The sequence below is a fragment of the Punica granatum genome, chromosome 6, assembly GCF_007655135.1.
Source record: "Punica granatum isolate Tunisia-2019 chromosome 6, ASM765513v2, whole genome shotgun sequence".
Classification (NCBI taxonomy): domain Eukaryota; kingdom Viridiplantae; phylum Streptophyta; class Magnoliopsida; order Myrtales; family Lythraceae; genus Punica; species Punica granatum.
Window position 1 is genome coordinate 14,825,124 of NC_045132.1, and position 18,345 is coordinate 14,843,468.

The 18,345-nt window shown below is 38.5% G+C and overlaps 3 protein-coding genes across 3 annotated transcripts; 2 read left to right on the forward strand and 1 right to left on the reverse strand.

Annotated features, from left to right (window-relative positions):
• The first annotated feature begins 299 nt into the window (after nucleotides 1-299).
• On the forward strand, nucleotides 300-5,067 carry LOC116210073 (translocase of chloroplast 159, chloroplastic-like). Its single transcript, XM_031543881.1, has 2 exons — nucleotides 300-3,640; nucleotides 3,905-5,067. The coding sequence occupies exons 1-2, from the start codon at nucleotides 552-554 to the stop codon at nucleotides 4,674-4,676; spliced, it is 3,861 nt and encodes a 1,286-aa protein (XP_031399741.1). The 5' UTR covers nucleotides 300-551; the 3' UTR covers nucleotides 4,677-5,067.
• A 6,295-nt stretch (nucleotides 5,068-11,362) lies between these two features.
• On the forward strand, nucleotides 11,363-13,401 carry LOC116212182 (alkylated DNA repair protein ALKBH8 homolog). Its single transcript, XM_031546752.1, has 5 exons — nucleotides 11,363-11,367; nucleotides 11,503-11,735; nucleotides 11,889-11,920; nucleotides 12,528-12,740; nucleotides 12,872-13,401. The coding sequence occupies exons 1-5, from the start codon at nucleotides 11,363-11,365 to the stop codon at nucleotides 13,190-13,192; spliced, it is 804 nt and encodes a 267-aa protein (XP_031402612.1). The 3' UTR covers nucleotides 13,193-13,401.
• Nucleotides 13,402-13,746: 345 nt separating this feature from the next.
• On the reverse strand, nucleotides 13,747-14,663 carry LOC116211701 (translocator protein homolog). Its single transcript, XM_031546181.1, has one exon. It carries the CDS (start codon nucleotides 14,361-14,363, stop codon nucleotides 13,791-13,793), a length of 573 nt encoding a protein of 190 aa, XP_031402041.1. The 5' UTR covers nucleotides 14,364-14,663; the 3' UTR covers nucleotides 13,747-13,790.
• Nucleotides 14,664-18,345: the final 3,682 nt, after the last annotated feature.

Consider the following 18,345-nt stretch of genomic DNA (forward strand, 5'->3'; position numbering starts at 1 on the left):
ATTTCTCACTTTTTGCAACTTGTCCTAAACTTTGACGGGTTAATTGATTATATATAACTTTAAGGGGGCCATTGCACCCAAACCCAAAAAGTCTATTTAATTTGCACTTATAGCCCAGCAAAAATATCAACAACCAACACTGAGATTTTTTTTTTTGGTAAAAAGACTCAAAAAAGCTTTAAGAAAAGAAAAAGGGAATTTTCTTTTTGTATTTATTTATCTACTAATTTGTTTTATGCATTTATTTATTTATTTTTATTTAATTTTACTTATCGATATCAATCCGAAAAACCCAAAGCCAAGCAAAGCCAGAGGGAGTCGTCCTCTTCCTCTCTCCCTCTTATCCTTTTTACCCATCAGCGGCTTCGAACGGAAGAGAAGCCGTCAGTCTCACCTCAGAGGGCTCTGAGGAAAAGCAAGCAAGCAGCCCTTTCACCTTATCTTCTTCTTCATCCCCACCGCAATCCCCCCCAACATTATCCCTTCTCCTTCCCCTTCCCTTAAACCCTAATCCCACCCACCCCCTCTCTCCCTCTTACCCCCGACCTTCAATGGAGTTCAAACCAATTATGCCTGAGGAGTCGAACGCGGCGCAGGCCAAGGCGATGGAGAACTACTCCTCAGGTTCTTCCCCCTCTCCTTCTTCTTCCTCCTCCTCTGCCTCCTCTGACGATTCCGATGACGAGGCCGTCGCCGCCAATTCCGTTACCATCGGGGACGTGAAATTGGGCGGCGACAGCGAGGGCGAGTCCGATAACGGGGGTTTCGCGAGCGGCCAGGAGGAGTTCGAGACTGCCCCCGACGCTCCAATTTCGGCCGAAATGGGCCGCGAGATGGAGGCTCGTGGGGTATTTAGGCCCGTGGCGAAGGTGTCGAATGATGATGATGATGACGATGAGGAGGATGTGGAAGGATATGGCGGCGGTGGTGCGGGTGATTCGAAAGCTAAGGTTTTTGTGGAGGATTTAGATGGGGCGAAGGGGGTGTTTGTGGATAAGAAGCTGAGGGAGTTGAGTGACTTGTTGGAAGCTGGTGGCAGTGTTGATAAGAACTTGGTGAGTGGAAAGGGACCTGTGACTGGAACTGTGGAGGCTCCTGATATGAGTTTGAGCTCCGAAGTTGGGGCGATGTCTGTGGCCAAGACTGGAGTGGATAAGCTGAAGGATGAGGAGAGACGGGTCGGCCCTGAGGTTGCTGAACGTGTAGATGAGAAGCTTAATGAGCTAGAAGGGGTGAATTTTACTGCTGGAGGAGACGCTGTTGTGGAAACCATACAAGTCGATGTTTTGAACTCCGGGGCTGCTGTTGTTGGGGATGTAGCTGGAGGGAAGGATTCCGGAATTGTGGAGAGGGATATCCCGGTTGAGGGAAAAGTAAGTTTGGACAATGAGTTTGAGCCAATTAGCAGCAAAGCTGTCGAACCCATTGCTTTGAACACTGCTGTAAGTACGAATGGGGAGAGTGTTGATGAATCGGTGGAAGTGACTAGTATTTTGCAGAAAGATGATGGTGATGTGGTGGGAAAAGGAGCGGAAGAAAGCTCCAAAAATGGAACAAATGTTGATTTAACTGATGGTGCAAGTGGAGCTGCTATGCCCGTGATTGCTGAGGGGAAACAAGGAACTGAAGGGGAGCTTGAAGCAGATTCTAGGGCTGCACCGGAGAGTAATGGCACAATTGTAGAAGCTCAAGAGCATGCTGCGGAAGATGGCATCCCAAGTGGAATAGAGTCACACCAGCGAGAACTGTGTGTTGACTCCGAGGACAATCAAAAGCTTAAGCCAGATGAAGACGCTGGGGCTGAAGAAGGCTCGGAAACAGATGGAGAAAAGGAGGATGTGCTCTTTGAAGACTCTGAAGCTGCCAAACAGTTCTTGGATGAGCTGGAGAGAGGGTTGGGTGCTGGTTCTCAGTCTGGTGCTGAGAGTTCGCAGGGCAACTCGCAACGCATTGATGGTCAGGTTGTCACCGAATCCGACGAGGAAGCTGACACCGATGAAGAAGGGGAGGGGAAGGAGTTATTCGACTCAGCAGCTCTTGCAGCTCTCTTGAAAGCTGCAACCGGTGCTGATGATGGTGGAGGAGGCATTACCATCACTTCTCAAGATGGGTCAAGGCTATTCTCTGTTGAGCGTCCTGCTGGGTTGGGATCTTCTCTCAGGTCCGTCAGACCTGGCCCAAGATCAAATCGCCCAAGTCTCTTCTCTTCGAATGTCACTCCTTCAGGAGAGTCTGAGAACAATCTGACTGAAGAAGAAAAGAAGAAACTAGAGAAGATTCAGGAGTTAAGGGTAAAATTCTTGAGGCTTGTTCAAAGATTGGGCTATTCCCCAGAAGATTCATTGGCAGCACAAGTGCTGTACCGTTTGGCGCTTGTTGCAGGTAGGCAAACTAGTCAAATATTCAGCCTTGAGTCTGCAAAGCGAAGTGCTACTGAGCTCGAGTCAGAGGGAAAAGATGACCTTGGCTTCTGCCTGAACGTATTGGTCCTCGGGAAAGCCGGGGTTGGTAAAAGTGCCACGATCAATTCTATCCTTGGTGAGAATAAGGCCCAGATACATGCATTTGAAACTGCCACGACTGAGGTGAAAGAGATAGTTGGAACTGTTCATGGGGTTAAAATCAGGTTTTTCGATACTCCAGCTCTAAGGCCTTCTATTATGGAGCAAAACACAAATCGCAAGATCTTATCTAATATAAAGAAGTTCACAAAGAAATGTCCCCCAGATATTGTCCTGTATGTGGATCGACTGGATACACAAACCCGGGATCTCAATGATCTCCCATTGCTGAAGACAATCTCGGGCTCTCTTGGCTCATCGATCTGGAGAAGTGCTGTGGTCACTCTCACTCATGCTGCTTCAGCCCCACCTGATGGCCCATCAGGCTCTCCGCTGAACTATGACGCTTTTGTTACTCAGCGGTCCCATGTTGTTCAGCAGTCAATTGGGCAAGCTGTTGGTGATTTGAGGCTCATGAATCCGAGCCTGATGAATCCTGTTTCCCTTGTGGAGAATCACCCATCCTGTCGTAAGAACAGAGAGGGCGAGAAGATTCTACCAAACGGTCAAGCTTGGAGACCACAGCTATTGCTGTTGTCCTTCTCAATGAAGATCTTATCAGAAGCAAGCTCTCTCTCAAAGCCTCAGGACCCATTTGATCACAAGAAGCTTTTCGGGTTTCGCATGCGCTCACCACCTCTTCCGTACCTGCTATCATGGCTGTTGCAGTCTCGTACTCATCCAAAACTCCCCTCCGATCAGGGCATTGAGAATGGTGACTCTGATGTAGATCTTGCTGATTTGTCTGAGTCTGATGAAGAAGACGAAGAGGACGAGTATGACCAGCTCCCACCCTTCAAGCCTCTCAGGAAAGCCCAACTAGCTAAGCTCAGCAAAGATCAGAGGCGTGCATATTTGGAGGAGTATGACTACCGGGTGAAACTGCTGCAGAGGAAGCAGTGGAGGGAGGAATTGAAGAGAATGAGAGAGATGAAGAAGAAAGGAAAGGTGACAACTGATGAGTATGCATATGTGGGAGAAGATGCTGATGCTGATAATGGAAGCCCTGCTGCTGTTCCAGTACCTTTGCATGATATGGTTCTCCCTCCCTCCTTCGATAGCGACAATCCGGCATACAGGTAGGGAAAACTATACTGGGAGAAATATTCCTCCTAAATTTTTGCTAAGACATGTCGTGTATTAATACATAATTTTTTAGTGAAAAGCAAAGTTTTGACTGTTGGAGAACATCTTGTAAAATACAATCCAACTCCTATTATGTTGTCACCTCTTACGTTTTTTTGATGAAATCACAATGTAAAATAGATCCAGTCCTATTATGTATTCACCTTTAGTCTTGCATGTTCCTAATGAAGAGATGTAACTGTTTGCCCTAATTACAGGTACCGTTTCCTGGAGCCGACATCGCAGTTCATAGCAAGGCCTGTTCTGGACACTCATGGGTGGGACCATGACTGCGGTTATGATGGAGTAAACCTCGAGCACAGCCTTGCGATTGCCAGTAAATTCCCAACTGCTGTCGCGGTTCAGATCACAAAGGACAAGAAGGAGTTCAACATCCACTTGGACTCGTCAGTCGCAGCTAAGTATGGCGAGAGTGGGTCTACCATGGCAGGCTTTGACATTCAGAACATTGGGAAGCAGCTTGCATACATCCTGAGGGGAGAGACCAAGTTCAAGAGCTTTAGGAAGAACAGGACAGCCGCAGGGTTCTCTGTCACTTTCTTGGGAGAGAACGTGGCCACAGGACTCAAGGTCGAGGATCAAATTGCCCTCGGGAAGCGACTAGTGTTCGTGGGGAGCGCTGGGACGGTGAGATCTCAGGGAGACTCAGTGTACGGGGCGAATTTGGAAATGAGGCTTAGGGAAGCGGATTTCCCAATTGGACAGGACCAGTCTTCTCTGGGGTTGTCCCTCGTGCGGTGGAGAGGGGACCTGGCCCTTGGCGCCAACTTCCAGTCCCAGTTCTCCATTGGTCGTAGTTCAAAGATTGGAATCCGTGCAGGGTTGAACAACAAGATGAGCGGGCAGATCTCGGTTCGGACCAGCAGCTCAGAGCAGCTTCAGCTCGCACTCGCGGGGATCATACCCATTGCAACCGCCATTTACAGGAACCTGTGGCCCGGGGTTAGTGACAACTACCCGATCTACTAGTTCCATGGAACTGGTGAAAGATTATAATTTTGAAAGCTCAGATGATCTCTCTCAGGCATGATTTTTGCTGCTCATCATTTTGAATTGTTGTTACATCACATGTCCTTTCTGAATTTTTGAACTCCATGTTGCTGTTATATTCCCTCCTGTTATTAGTATTGTCATCTACTACTTGAGGAACTCCGTCGATGATGAGATGGATTATTCATAAGGGAATTAGAATAATAATGTCATTGTCTATGTAACTCGGGAATTTAACTCGGTGCTAGTCCACTTTTTCGCCGCGTTAAATTCATTGGAAGAATTGAGGTTTCTGCTTCATTTTGTGACACATTCATAGCGATGAATTTGAACTGAGGATATGTGGTGGAGGACCTCAAGGATTGGAAAATTTGATACGAATCTATTGTTCCGGTGATATCGCGTTGATCATGCTATGAATGGATTCAGCAGTTTACCAGTTAGCTATATATATAATTATAACTATAAAATTTCACATATTCTAGCTATGTCATTTAACTTTGTTGAATAAATTACAAATCACTAAAAATTTCTTTACATACCTGTGCAACTGAGATCATACATATTTTCCTAAAATATGACAAATCACTCTTAAAATTACAGTCAAGATCGTTCTTGAAATAGCTTACCCAGTATATCGTTTTTATGTTTTCCAATTCTTTGAGTTATCTATTGAATATGGTCACTTATTTTGATGTGTTATACAAATTTGATCTCTTGTGTTTGTGATTAATATTATAATAATTTCCTTTATTTCGTATATTGTTCACATTTCAAACGATATCCCCATAATATATATCTCAACATATGGGGGTATACATTGCAGTAATTATGTGGTCTTCAAAAACATTATCAAAGCTTGTCGTTCTTTGATTTTGAGTCATTTGAGAGTCAATGCTCATTCAACATTCCTGTGGTTTATTTTAGAGGGAAAGGAAATATATTTAAGAGAGGTATTCATATTGAATTACTTGTGAATTTTGTGGATTGATTTCGTGATTTTACGGAACAACTTCAAGTGCTATTGAGATGAAAACCATCGAAACAAAAGTTGAGTTCTTTTTTTTTATTTTCTTTTTTTTCTGAACAAGCATATAGGTATATTTGGTGTTATGAGAGGTGAGTGATATAAAATGGATCAATTATATATTGAAGGTGTACAAAAGTATTGTCCCGTCGAACTTTGGTAAACTTAAGAGTAATTTCAGTTTATGAAGTTATGATGTCCAATTGCATGATATGATCGTGTTCTCTTTTCCTTCAATTATGAATGAATAGCGGGTTGATTGTTTGTTATTTTTGATAGCAAGTAGCACCGTAAAATATATAAATATTTCAAAACAAAAATTATAACATACTAGGTTTCTAGCACCGTGCGCTGCACGGATTTTACAAATAAAAATTCATAATTTGTAAAACTTTAAATATGCTTTTATAAAATTAGAAATTAAATTCAATAATAATGTTGTACATTTCAAACTATTGACAACAGATCATTTATACGAAAGACAGGAAAAGTAAATATAATATATACGGAAGAAAATTATTCGTTAATCTTGTATCGTAAATAAATCTATATTATTTAGATGCTTTCAGTAAGAAACTCTGAAAAAAAAGAAAAATTCTAGTACAGTTCAAAAAATGATAAGAGTATGCATAATCAGACTTCACCGTGGGAGAAATTATACGTTTTAAAGAGTTGTTACTAAATAGCCTCCCAACCTGCCCATGATCAATGAGCACATGAGCTCCAAATTCAACTTATGCATAGATTTTCCTGTAATTAAAATAATTTAAAATTTAATGATCATAATGATACCATTCATTTTGCTTGTTTCAACATTAATTATTCTATTTGTTAACTGCATTGACAGTAAAATTTATGTTGGACTAATATCAATTGGTAGATTATATTTATGTATAATTTATTGCTAGAAGTTTTAAAATTTTTAAGTCATAACGATAATTAATTTGAAATTGGTCCGAATCTATATGTAATACGCAATCACCAAACGTCACCACCTATGCCCATTTTGCAAAATAGAGCCTTCCCATGCATTTGTAACTGTCCACGTTAATTGGAGATATGCATTTAGTACATACTGGGAAATAATATAATTTTAACTAGGTTTTTGGAATCGTGTGATGCACAAACTTTTAGTTAGTGTATTTAATTTTTGCGATATTTTCATTAATTTAATATCATAATTGAATTGACAATCCGGTAGAAAAATATCATAATTGACACTTTCACTAAATAATTGTTCTTTAATCAAAATGCTTCGTGCATTAATGAATTCTAACAAAGGAAAACATATTACTAAAAAAAATTTACTTCCTGAATATTTATTGTGCCGCTAGAATTATAATAGTTACTGCGTTTGATAAAAGAACATATTAATATTCATTTGATTATATCAATTGGAGGTCTAATAAGAGAAACATCATAAGTTCCTATTCTATGATATTAATAAAGATTAAAACTTTTGAAAATCTTTAAATAGATTTATCTTTTCCGTCTCAAATATCAACTACTTTAACTCATTGCATTTCTGGAAATTCTTTTAATTATTAATTTATACAGAAATAATTTTTCTTTAAATATATATGTAGATTTAAAAAGATAGTGTAATAACTTTTTCAATTACACTACAAATCTATAATTAACTTACAATATTTTTCATATTTTAAGTTTTCTGATATAAATATAAAGTTTTATTAGAATTTTTTGGATGAATATTAAAAGATGTGTCAACATATTTTCCAAAATTTCTTCTCCGTTGCATATATTGTTCTCTCTTCAATCGAATTCTTCTATTTACAAAGAAGAATTTCTAATTAGTTATCCTTTCGAAGCTTTAACCTTAGAAAAGGAGGGGAAAAATTAGGATTATTACAATTGAAACATTAATAATGTACAACAATAAGTTTTAATTTTTCAAAAGAATAATAGAAAAAGAAAAGTACGAGACCTAATAACTTCTCATGTTCTTATTGTTAAACCTACAAAAAGGAATATGAAATTACGATATTTTCGTATCAATTTTACAAAAACAGAATAGCATTAAAATGACAGTGGAAACTCCATGTTAACCCTACAACAAGGACACTCCCCCACCAGCCTCAACCCCTCTTTTCTTGTCACCGTAGATTTCGACTTCATAACTAACCCTCCCTCTTTTGCTACTAAAGGTGTCAAGGCCGACACTGTCTTCATGAACAACCACCATACCTCGGCCATCCTCCCCTTCGGTACTATCATCGTCTGTCTACTCTTCCAATGAGGTCCGTAAGGCAGAGAAAGCATCATCTCGTATTTCTGGAAAGCTTGAGGAAAAAAGAGCCGGACGACCTCCCTTCGTCTTCGTACGCACGCATGTAGGCTCCCCCTTCTCGAACCAGAACTCTCCCACAGCCTTGAAAGCCATTCCTATGCTTCAAGTCCAAAATACATGGAGAAGCTGCTCTCTCCCTTCGATTGAGTGACTCTGAGAAGTGGGGAGATCCCGTGTTTCCTTTGCCATGGTGAAAGTCTTGCTCTCAATGCGAAAAGATGAGGAGGCATGGTGAAAAACAAAGACGGAGAAAGAAACCAACTAATACCAATAGACTAAATTGACAAATTCTTTATTTAATTTTTCTGTCATGTTCTTTAAAAGGTATATATTTATACTGAGATTGATACGTACGTGATATTACATTATTAATATCATAAAAGAACAACTTTTATGCTACAAACATTACATGTGCGATATTATATTAGTAATAGTGAATATATTTTATGCTAATTCATCATTTGAGAGAAGTGACATTTTTCATCAGAGTTCTTTTATCGAGTTCTTTGTCTAAGATATATATTTATCGATTATGACCAATATAAAATATGTAAAATTTATGCCGTATTATATCTATATAAATTATAAAAGCCAAAACAACTTACCAGATGATGTCATGTTGGACATAAATATCTCGTACTCGAAGAAATTTCGACCATCAATAGCACAAAAAATGGCATCTTATAATCTCGCCTACTTTAGTCATAAAACTAAAAAATCTCTCTAGTTAGAGAAGTTAAAGAGTATTTTGTATATATATTTATATATTTATATAAAAGATAAATTCGTAGCTTGTGAGCATACGCTTTCATTATCTTTACTATAACAATATAAAACATATTCTATCCTATGGACAAGGGATCTCTCATTATTGAGAGGCGCAAAAATGTATATCAAATACTCTATTCTGTAAATACCCTCGACCTCACAAGATAAATAAAAAAACTTAACCGAAATCGCAAATCAAAAAAATAAAAGTAAAATTAACTTCCTCATGCATAAGAAGTCACAAATCAAATTTTGATAATAAAAATAAAAATAATATTCATTCCCCGCTTATTCCGGTCACCTATTCCACATTAGGGGTGTAAATGATTGAGCTGGGCTCATTTATTAGTTCGGGCTCAAGCTCAAGCTCGCGCGAGCCTAACTCTTCCAGCTTGGGCTCACGGCTCATTGTATTTAGCGAAGGCTCAGCCTGGTTCTAAAGCTCGCCACGCCATGCTTTAGCTTAGCTTATTAAGCTCGCACGACAAGCTGACTAGCTTGCTTAAGCGAGCTCAAGCCTAGCCGGCTCAAGCTTATAAGAGTGAACCGAATTCAAGCTTTCATCGAGTCAAGTCCGAACCATTCGCGAATGTCTCGGGTCGTTTACACCCCTATTCATATACACTACAAACTATAATTTTTTTATATAAGTAAAATTGCTTCAGCCTTCATTCTATCGCTTATCATTCATTCTCATTTATTTCAATTATATCAACTTCTCTAACTTCTATCCAAACGTGTCGGTATTTCTAATTTCATTAGGTACCTTCACCAGGGCCACCCTCTCGGCATAATTTTTGGATAATAGTTCATACCATGTAGCATCCTGCCCTTCCAGTTTTATGATCAAGTTTGCACCATGAAGTTTACATGCCACCAAATTTCTCACTTCCAACAACAAATGTTTGATATTAAGCATCATTCTCTCTTGAGAGTCAAAGTGACGTCGGAACGAAAATTACTCTTAATCGATAAATTGCGGACACCTTGTGGTGTCATCCAAAAAAATAAAACATCACCCAAAAATCTAACATAATAAATTTAGTTTATCATCAACGATACAAATCTTATGAAAACTAAACCTCCCTATGAATGGATGGAGACCGAAGGGAAAGGAAAGGGAGGGGACGATTTTTGTATGGGAGTTTTTACAAATTCCATACAACTTTTCTTCCTATCCCCTCTCTTTTCCTCCATTTTTCTTCTATCCAAACACACTGTAAGTTAAAATTGGTCATGGATGTTCACTTAAAAGCATTCATCTCAATTTTATTTGTTCTCATATGCCTCGTGCTACTACTCTCAATTGCGGCAAAATAATACGTAGATGTTCATTTAAAAGCACTCATTTGATTCATTACTAGACAAATCATGAATTTCAATAAAAGACATAACCAATACATCTATATGTATTACTAATCCATTCGCACCCGTGGGTTCTACGCGTCTAGGGGTGACAATAATGGGTTTGTGAAAACGGGTATTTCACCCATCTACATAGAGAGATTCATTAAACGAGATTAATTAACTGGTCACGCCAGAGGCATTTACAAACAAATCTAGGATACGAAGGACCCCGAAAGCGGGCGCAATCCTGCTTGCCATATCCACAGCTAATGACAACGGATGGAGCCGGGCGTGGATTGAGTCCGACTCTCTTTTGGTTGTTGATGCTATCCACCGTCATGCTAGTTGCCTTTGGGAAATTAGGACATTATTTTGGATATTAGTAAGCTTATTTCCTCTTTTATGGATTGGAAATGTACGTGGATTCCCTGTGAGGGTAACTGCCATGCCCATGATCTAGGGTAACTCAGTTTTAGATCGGATTTTGATTCATATTTTATGATCGATGGTTATCCTCCTCCGGATATGTTCGCCATAATTTATGAATGAAATTCGTATTATCCATTAAAAAAAAAAAAGAGGGACCCCTGAAACATCATAAGCGAGGAGCTGCCTCATAGAAGGGGAAGAAGAAGTAGAGATGACTATCGTGAAGTCCCTAAACCAGGGAAGTGATCATCGCATTTGTTTGCATCTCTATAAATATGCTTCGTCCCTCCTCAAGAATGAGTAGGAAATTATCTTATGCAAATATGATTACGTGTACGGACAAGATTTCTCAATCGAAATCTAACAATAGAGAATTGTCTACTATTCTCATTTAAGTACTTAAATTTAAAATATTAAATTTCAACACTTATTTTTAAATTCAAACAAACAAAAATCAATAAATTACTTTGTGTATAAAATTATATATACAAATGTATCGTATGTCATATATGTACCTGACTAAATTTTTGGATGTTGTCGTGAGAGTAGAAATATCGATGCGTACTTCATATTTAAACGGATGGTAAGAATGTTCATTTTTTGCATTTCATCGCAGTGTTTCTTTTTTCAATGGGTTCTTTATTTTTCAAGATAAGTTTAGTTTTAATTTTACTATATTGTACCGATCATTGAAGCTAAAATTTTTCTGTAGTTTACGATTTTATATGTATTCGTCATGTATGTAGTACGAAATTTTTTAAAAAAAGGATAAACGTATAGCAAGAAATGGGGTAAGGTGAAAAGTTTAGGGGGTAACCTGAAATTAACACATTTTCTGATCACTGAAATCAAATATGCTGCTGCAAGCATACATATCTCTCCCCGCCGGTCAGACCAAACCTGCGCGGAGAAGATGGAGGATGAAGCCGCCCCCTTCTCCGGCAGGTCTTTGGAGACTCATCGGACGACGAAGACTACAATTACGGAGAGGGCAACCGATCAGAAGCCGAAACCTACCTCGTCACCGACCATCGCACTGATTTAGCGGCGAGCGGTAACCCGAGGTGGGAGAGAGTGAAGGAAATCAGCGGGCTGTGGATTTGCAGGGACTTCCTCTCTCCCGAGCAGCAGCTCTCCCTTCTCTCCTCGATTCGGAGCGGTGCGTTGCTTGCTTTCCTGTTCCTCCCTTTTCGGCACTACTTGCATTGGATATGGAGTTAGGAGGAATCGATATGAATGGATAGATAGCCAGTAGACCTGTTCATTGTGATGATTGATGATTGTGCTGTTTGCTTGGGGATGTGTTTTGCAGAGGGATGGTTCGCTGAAAGCTCGCTTAATCAGGTACTTGAGAGCTTCGATTGCGCCACCTTCGGTTAAGTCGGCGGCGAGCTTGGGTTGATTGGATTGATTGATTACTTACTGTCGGCTTTTCTTTGTCGAACAAGCTTTTCGATTTTTTGTTCTTGACTTTTGTGTTAATTATTGGATTGATTCTCTGTGCAAGGTCTGGACTATTTTAAAGAGAGTTGTTTACTCTTTGTTCTCGATCGGTAATCGAAATCGGCATGTTTTCCGGTAGAAAGCTCAAAATTTTAGATTGGGAAATTGCCAAGAATCGATCATGAGGGGATTGGGAAGACAAGAAGAGTTTGCGGCTTAGAGATACGATAGATGACGTAATTTTCAGCTAACTCAAAAGAACTGCAGCACAAAGTGGAAAATGGCTAGTAGAAGAACTAACAAGTTTCAATTTGAATGATGTAGTTGAGCTCATTAGGAAATGGATTAGTGATTCAATTTGGGGTTCTTCGTGTTCAAGTTCGGAGTTCAGAGTTGGGACTTAAATATTTAGGATGTCAAACAGGAGCGGGCGAGGGGAGCTCCGTCGAATCAAAGATTACGTCTAGTGCTGCCATCTGATGCTCATGTTCATCTTCTGTGCGTGCAGGCAATGAGGTTCGGGGATTTTCCGCCGTGGCTAAATGAGCTTTGTTATTCAATCCGAGAGGCAGTGCTTATAGGTGATAATCTTTCGGAACATGATATTGTCGCGGCTGATGAACATGGGGCTGGATGTCTGTTCCCAATATTGCCCCCGGAGCTGCTGGGACGGGAGCCACTCTTTGATCAGCTGATTGTGAACCTATACCACAAAGGTCAGGTGCGGGTTGCTCTGCGGTCGATCTTAGTTAACGCCACAATTAATGAAATGCTGTCTGATTAACCTTGGTTTTTACCACAATCAGTGAAATGCTATCAGAATGAATGGAAATCTGTTCTCGACACTTGCAGGGCATTTGTGCGCATGTTGACTTGATGCGATTTGATGATGGGATTGCTATAATCTCCCTTGAGTCCCCGTGCGTGATGCACTTCAGTCTAGCTACCTCTGACATTCAAGAAGCAGAAGAAGAATACCATGTTCATCCCGTGCCATCAAAGGTGCCCGTATATTTAAGTCCGGGTTCATTAGTCATAATGTCAGGAGAAGCTCGGTACGGTTGGAAGCACGAAATAAACCGCAAACCCGGTTTTCAGGTTTGGGATGGGCAGGAACTTGAGCAGAAGAGAAGAATCTCCCTAACCTTAAGGAAGTTGGCTCGAGTCGAGTAGACATTAATCCTTAGTCAATCGAAGAAAGATGCACGACCCAATATCCTGATAAAATCATGTGTTGAGGCGATATTTGGTTCATATGTTATAGAGTAATATCGAAATCCAGTGGATCAATGTCTTGTTTGGGAAAAGAGAAACGTTAGAATGACTTGTGGCCTTGCTTCACTTTTTCTTTTTATCAAACAACTGCATTCTTTGTGGATCAATCACCAATTCCTTTTTTCCAAGAATCTTTGAGTTCAAGGCAAGTCAGAGAAGAACTGCTGTATAAATGCTGAATCCTAAAACTTTGTCCGTCGAGCTTTGATCACATAATTCTCGAACATCCATTGATTCGAAATATATTCGAACATGAAAGCGTTCACATATTTCTCAAAGATCTGACTATCTAGCTCAACTGCCAGAGGAAACACGAAACCTTATATAAACAAAACAAGCAACTAACATATTCTAAATTTATGTATGTACGTGTATGAAGTGATACACCCTAAATACATCGCGTCCGCGTCTCGCTTTATATACTTACAAGACCTTTTCCTAAGGTAGCAACATGCGCAAAGACGTACCCATCCGCTCTTTACTCATATATGTGTCATCACATAGCAACAAGCTTGAGATTCACAATACACACGAAGCCGGCCCACGCGAAGCACAGCTTCACCAGGTCCCCGGCTATCGTGCTCACCTCCTTGAACTTCTTGTAGCACCCGAACAAGCTCCCGAACAAAGCCAGTGCCACCACAAGTCCGAGCTTGCTGGCGCCCGCCCCAAACACTATCGGGTCCCAACCCAGACCGAGGCCGAGGACGGCTGCATAGAGGGCTAAGGCCTCGGGCTTCCTATGGAAGCCACCCTCGGCCCAGACAAGCCACGCAGAGAGTCCCAGGAGCATGCTCGAGACGAGGCACGTGGCGTGCAGCGCCCACAGGGGAGGGAACCGGAGGTGCTTCCGGGAGGCAGGGTCGGAGCCGAAGAAGGAGATGTCGAGGGCGGTGAGCGCCAGTGGGAGGGCGACGGCTACGGCGAGAGACCGGAGGCCGCGTTTGGCCATGGCCTTCTTCCTGCCCGGCCTGTGGGAGGCCTTGTCATTAATATCGGCGGCGGCGGCGGCTGTGGCGGTGGCATCGGGTTCGTCTCTGATGCGCTGTTTGAGGTCTTGAGAGGCCATTGCTATCAATCAAAGAAGGGAATGAAGCTGAAAGAAGGAGCTATGGGAAACGAGGTTGAAAATGGAAAGCTACTCTCTCTCTATTTTACTGAACGAAATGGCCAAACGGGGTTTGATAAAAGTGGAAAGAGAGGGAGGCAGAGATAAATAGAGAGTGGCGGAGATGTCGGCTCAATCCGGTGGAGGAGGAAGGACGCGTGGGCGGCGGGGACGGCGGGGAGTGGACAGGAGGCCGTACACGTGGGAGGCGGCCATTGCCACCACCACTCGGAGGTGGAGAAAATGAAAGCTTGAAGCCTTCAAAAAGAAAAAGAAAAAGAAAATAAAGTTGATTCGCTATTATCCTTAAATAAGGTCTGATATTCGATTTTTATAATTATGAATGAAGAAAAATTTTAATTGGAAAAGTTTTCTTTTATAGTCAACTAACTTAGCTTGAATTGAATTGATCAGAGCTCATTAGATTGCCGAGTACCAATTCACACAGTTGAAAAAGCAAAAGAAAAAAGGATAGAGATTTGTTTGGATCAGTTTGTAATTATTAGATGATGTTTCATTGTCAATTTGTCTCGGCCGACGTATTGTGTGCTTGTCGAGATAGGGTTGGGCCAGAGAAAGATGCCTTAAACAATTTATGAGAAAATAAGTACAACTATGACGTTGCGCGGCTAATTAGAAAAATTAATAAAATATAATTATTTAATATATAAAGAGAAATTATTTAAAGATTGAGTTACAGTAAAAATTTTAATATTTAGGAAAATAAAAAAAGTTTTGTAAAAGACTTGTAATATTTATTTATGATTTTAATATAAAATTATTATTATGATTGCATTAAAATTGAAAATTTGAAATATGTGAATAGTTTTTTCGAAAAAATTAATTTAAATCACGACTCGAACTACACTCAATCACAAGCTGGAGGTTAGTAAATGGAGGTTTATATATTGCTAGGTTTAGATTTGCCCGTGCTCGGGTGTGTAAAAATTTAATAAATTGGAAAGTTGAGGGGAAGAAAAGAAAGGGGAAATTAAGTGACGGAATACAATATACTTGAAAGGGAAATTAATTGGTGAAGATGGATCGATACAAAGTTTCGAACTTGCGTAGAGGCAAATAACCATGAGTTGAGACTTTGGAAACATCGGCCCAAAATACAATGTACTTGAAAGGGAAAATTAGAGGAGATGGATTGATATAATGTTCTGAACATGTGAAGAGATAAATAACCACAGGTCTCGTGAACGAAGTGTCTTGGAAGCAATTTTTCGCTTTTATATATATATAGATAAGTGTAAATTGCACCAGTGGTCCAAAAGGTTTCATAAATGTTTCAAGTTAGTCCAAAATATTTTTTTGGTAACTTGTTGGTACAAAAGTTTTAAAACTGTTTCAATATAGTACATTCCGTCAATTTCCCCTGACGCGGTTAACATTTTGCTGACGTGGCGCGTCCTATGTGTCACTTTTGACACGTGAAACATAATCACAATGCGCTACGTCATTTAAGAGAAAATAAAATTTCAAAAAATCCAATAAAATAATACAAAAAATAGTAAAAAATAAAAAAATAAAAATTATTTAAAATTTTTTTAAAATAAAAAACATTTAAATTTTTTAAAAAAAATTTAAATTATTTTAAAAAATATTTAATTATTTCAAAATTATTTTTAAAAATTTTAAATTATTTTTTTATTTTTAAATGTTTTTAAAAATAATTTTAAATTTAAAATAATAAAAATTATTTTAAATTTTAATTTAAATTAAAAGTTTAAAATTATTTTTAAAGTTTTTAAAATTTAAATTATTTTTTAAATTTTAAATAATTTTTTTTTTTTTTCTAAATTTTCTATTTTAAATTATTTTTTGTATTTTTATTAGACTTTTTCAAATTTTATTTTCTCTTAAATGACGTGGCGCACTGTGATTGGTTCCACGTGTCAAAAGTGACACATATGACTCGCCACGTCAACAAAATGTTAAAGGCGTCAAGGGAATTTGACGGAATGTACTATATTAAACAGTTTTGAAACTTTTTGTACCAACAAGTTACCAAAAAATATTTTGGACCAATTTGAAACATTCATGCAACATTTTGGACCACCGGTGCAATTTACCCATATAGATAAATAGATTCTTGAGATCGAGATATATTAAAAAAAATTAATATTTATTGGGAAATAAAAAGTAGTCTTATAGAAGACTTTTAATACTTTTTTGTGATTTGTAATATAAAATTAATTGTTATGATTGTATTAAAAATTGAAATATTGAAATACTTGGATTGTTTTTCAAAGAAATATGACTTGTTTGGTTTTAAAATAAAAATTTTCCTCTATCCAACTCAACTATATTCTTCCACAAATTCAACATTACAGCTATTACTATTTTGTCTTTTTCTTTCTTTTAATTGTAATATCTTAATCATATTTTTTTAAACCATTTTTATAATCAATTTTTTAATAATGAATTTTGTATCTACTTTATATTTATATAAACATACATACATATATATATTCTTACACATCCACATATTTTTCAACATTTATAATAATTATTTTTTATATTTTCTTATTCCCAAAATTGAGTTAAGTTGAGTTAAAATCTCAACTCAAAAAGGCCAAACACACCAATTATCTGAATAATCGAGAAAACACTTAACAACGATCCAAGGATTAACAATTGGAGCTCCCACGATGGACAACGCATTCGGGTGCTTCCAAGACAAAAAATTGAGAAATATAGTAATGTGCCTTCCATAAATGGTGCCACATCAGGTTTTTTGTAAATTTTGGACAAAAAATTGATGGTAAGATAGATTTGGAATAAAAGTAAAACGTTAAGATGCCTCTGAAGGTTTTTAAATAATGAGATAAAATTGAGAAAATAACCGAATTTTGGGATGTACAATGTTATTCTTTCTTAAGGCAGTTACTTCATCTGGTTTAATCGCATGGTCATAGTTCAATTACGTACTGAATTATTGATTCATGTATAATAGCTAATTTTTAATTTCGGTTATACTTTACTAGGAAAATCTAATAAAAAAATTGAAGGATTAAAAAATATAAATTAAAACTCTAAAATTAATGGCGAATAGGATTTAACTGTCGACATCTACGTGTTACCATAGATAATCTCGCAAAAGTACTGTTCTTGAATCAAATAAACAAATATAGATAAAATAAGATGTAACAGAGAGCTATCATTTTACTGAGGCTAGAGCATAAAGTCCTAACTCAATACACGAGGTAAATTTTCTTTCTTAGTGCTTCAAAAATATAAAGAATTATGAATATTGAAATTATGTGTGTTCATTTATTAAGGCTAGAGATAAAATCCTAACTCGATGCACGAGTGAAAATTCTATTTCTTAATACCGGCTCAAAAACATAAAAAGATTCACGTGTGTTCATTTATTGAGTGATATAATTTAATTTGTACAAGGTGAGTTTCAATCTGGTAATGCGATCTTATAAATAACAACGAAATGAAAAAGTCATGCGGACTAATGAATGCAAGACATATAAGGCTGGTGAACTTCCTTTCACTTACTACAGATATATCATCCAACTCCTTCCTATCACTATAAAAGCCCCCCCCCCACCCACTAAATTTCTTCATTCAAACCATCAACCAATCTTCATCCTCTCTTTCCCTCTCACGAAGCTCTCCTATAATCTTTACATACACTAGCATTTTTCCCTTAGGGTCCTAGTGAAATGGATGGTTGAAACACCTACCACTATATCCAAGACTCTGGCTTCCTTTTGTAGCCATGAGGTTATTATGGGACTCAGGTTCTTCCCATCTGAGATGTAACTTCGCAATAAGTATCTTGCTAGGGGGAGTTGATCTTGATAATCCTATAGACTCGTGAGATGTTAATGAATCTTGACAAAGCTCGCCCTTGGGGATCACTGTTCTCTCAATATGCTCGAGGAGCATGTTTCGATCATGCTAGGGGAAAAAAAAATAGCCA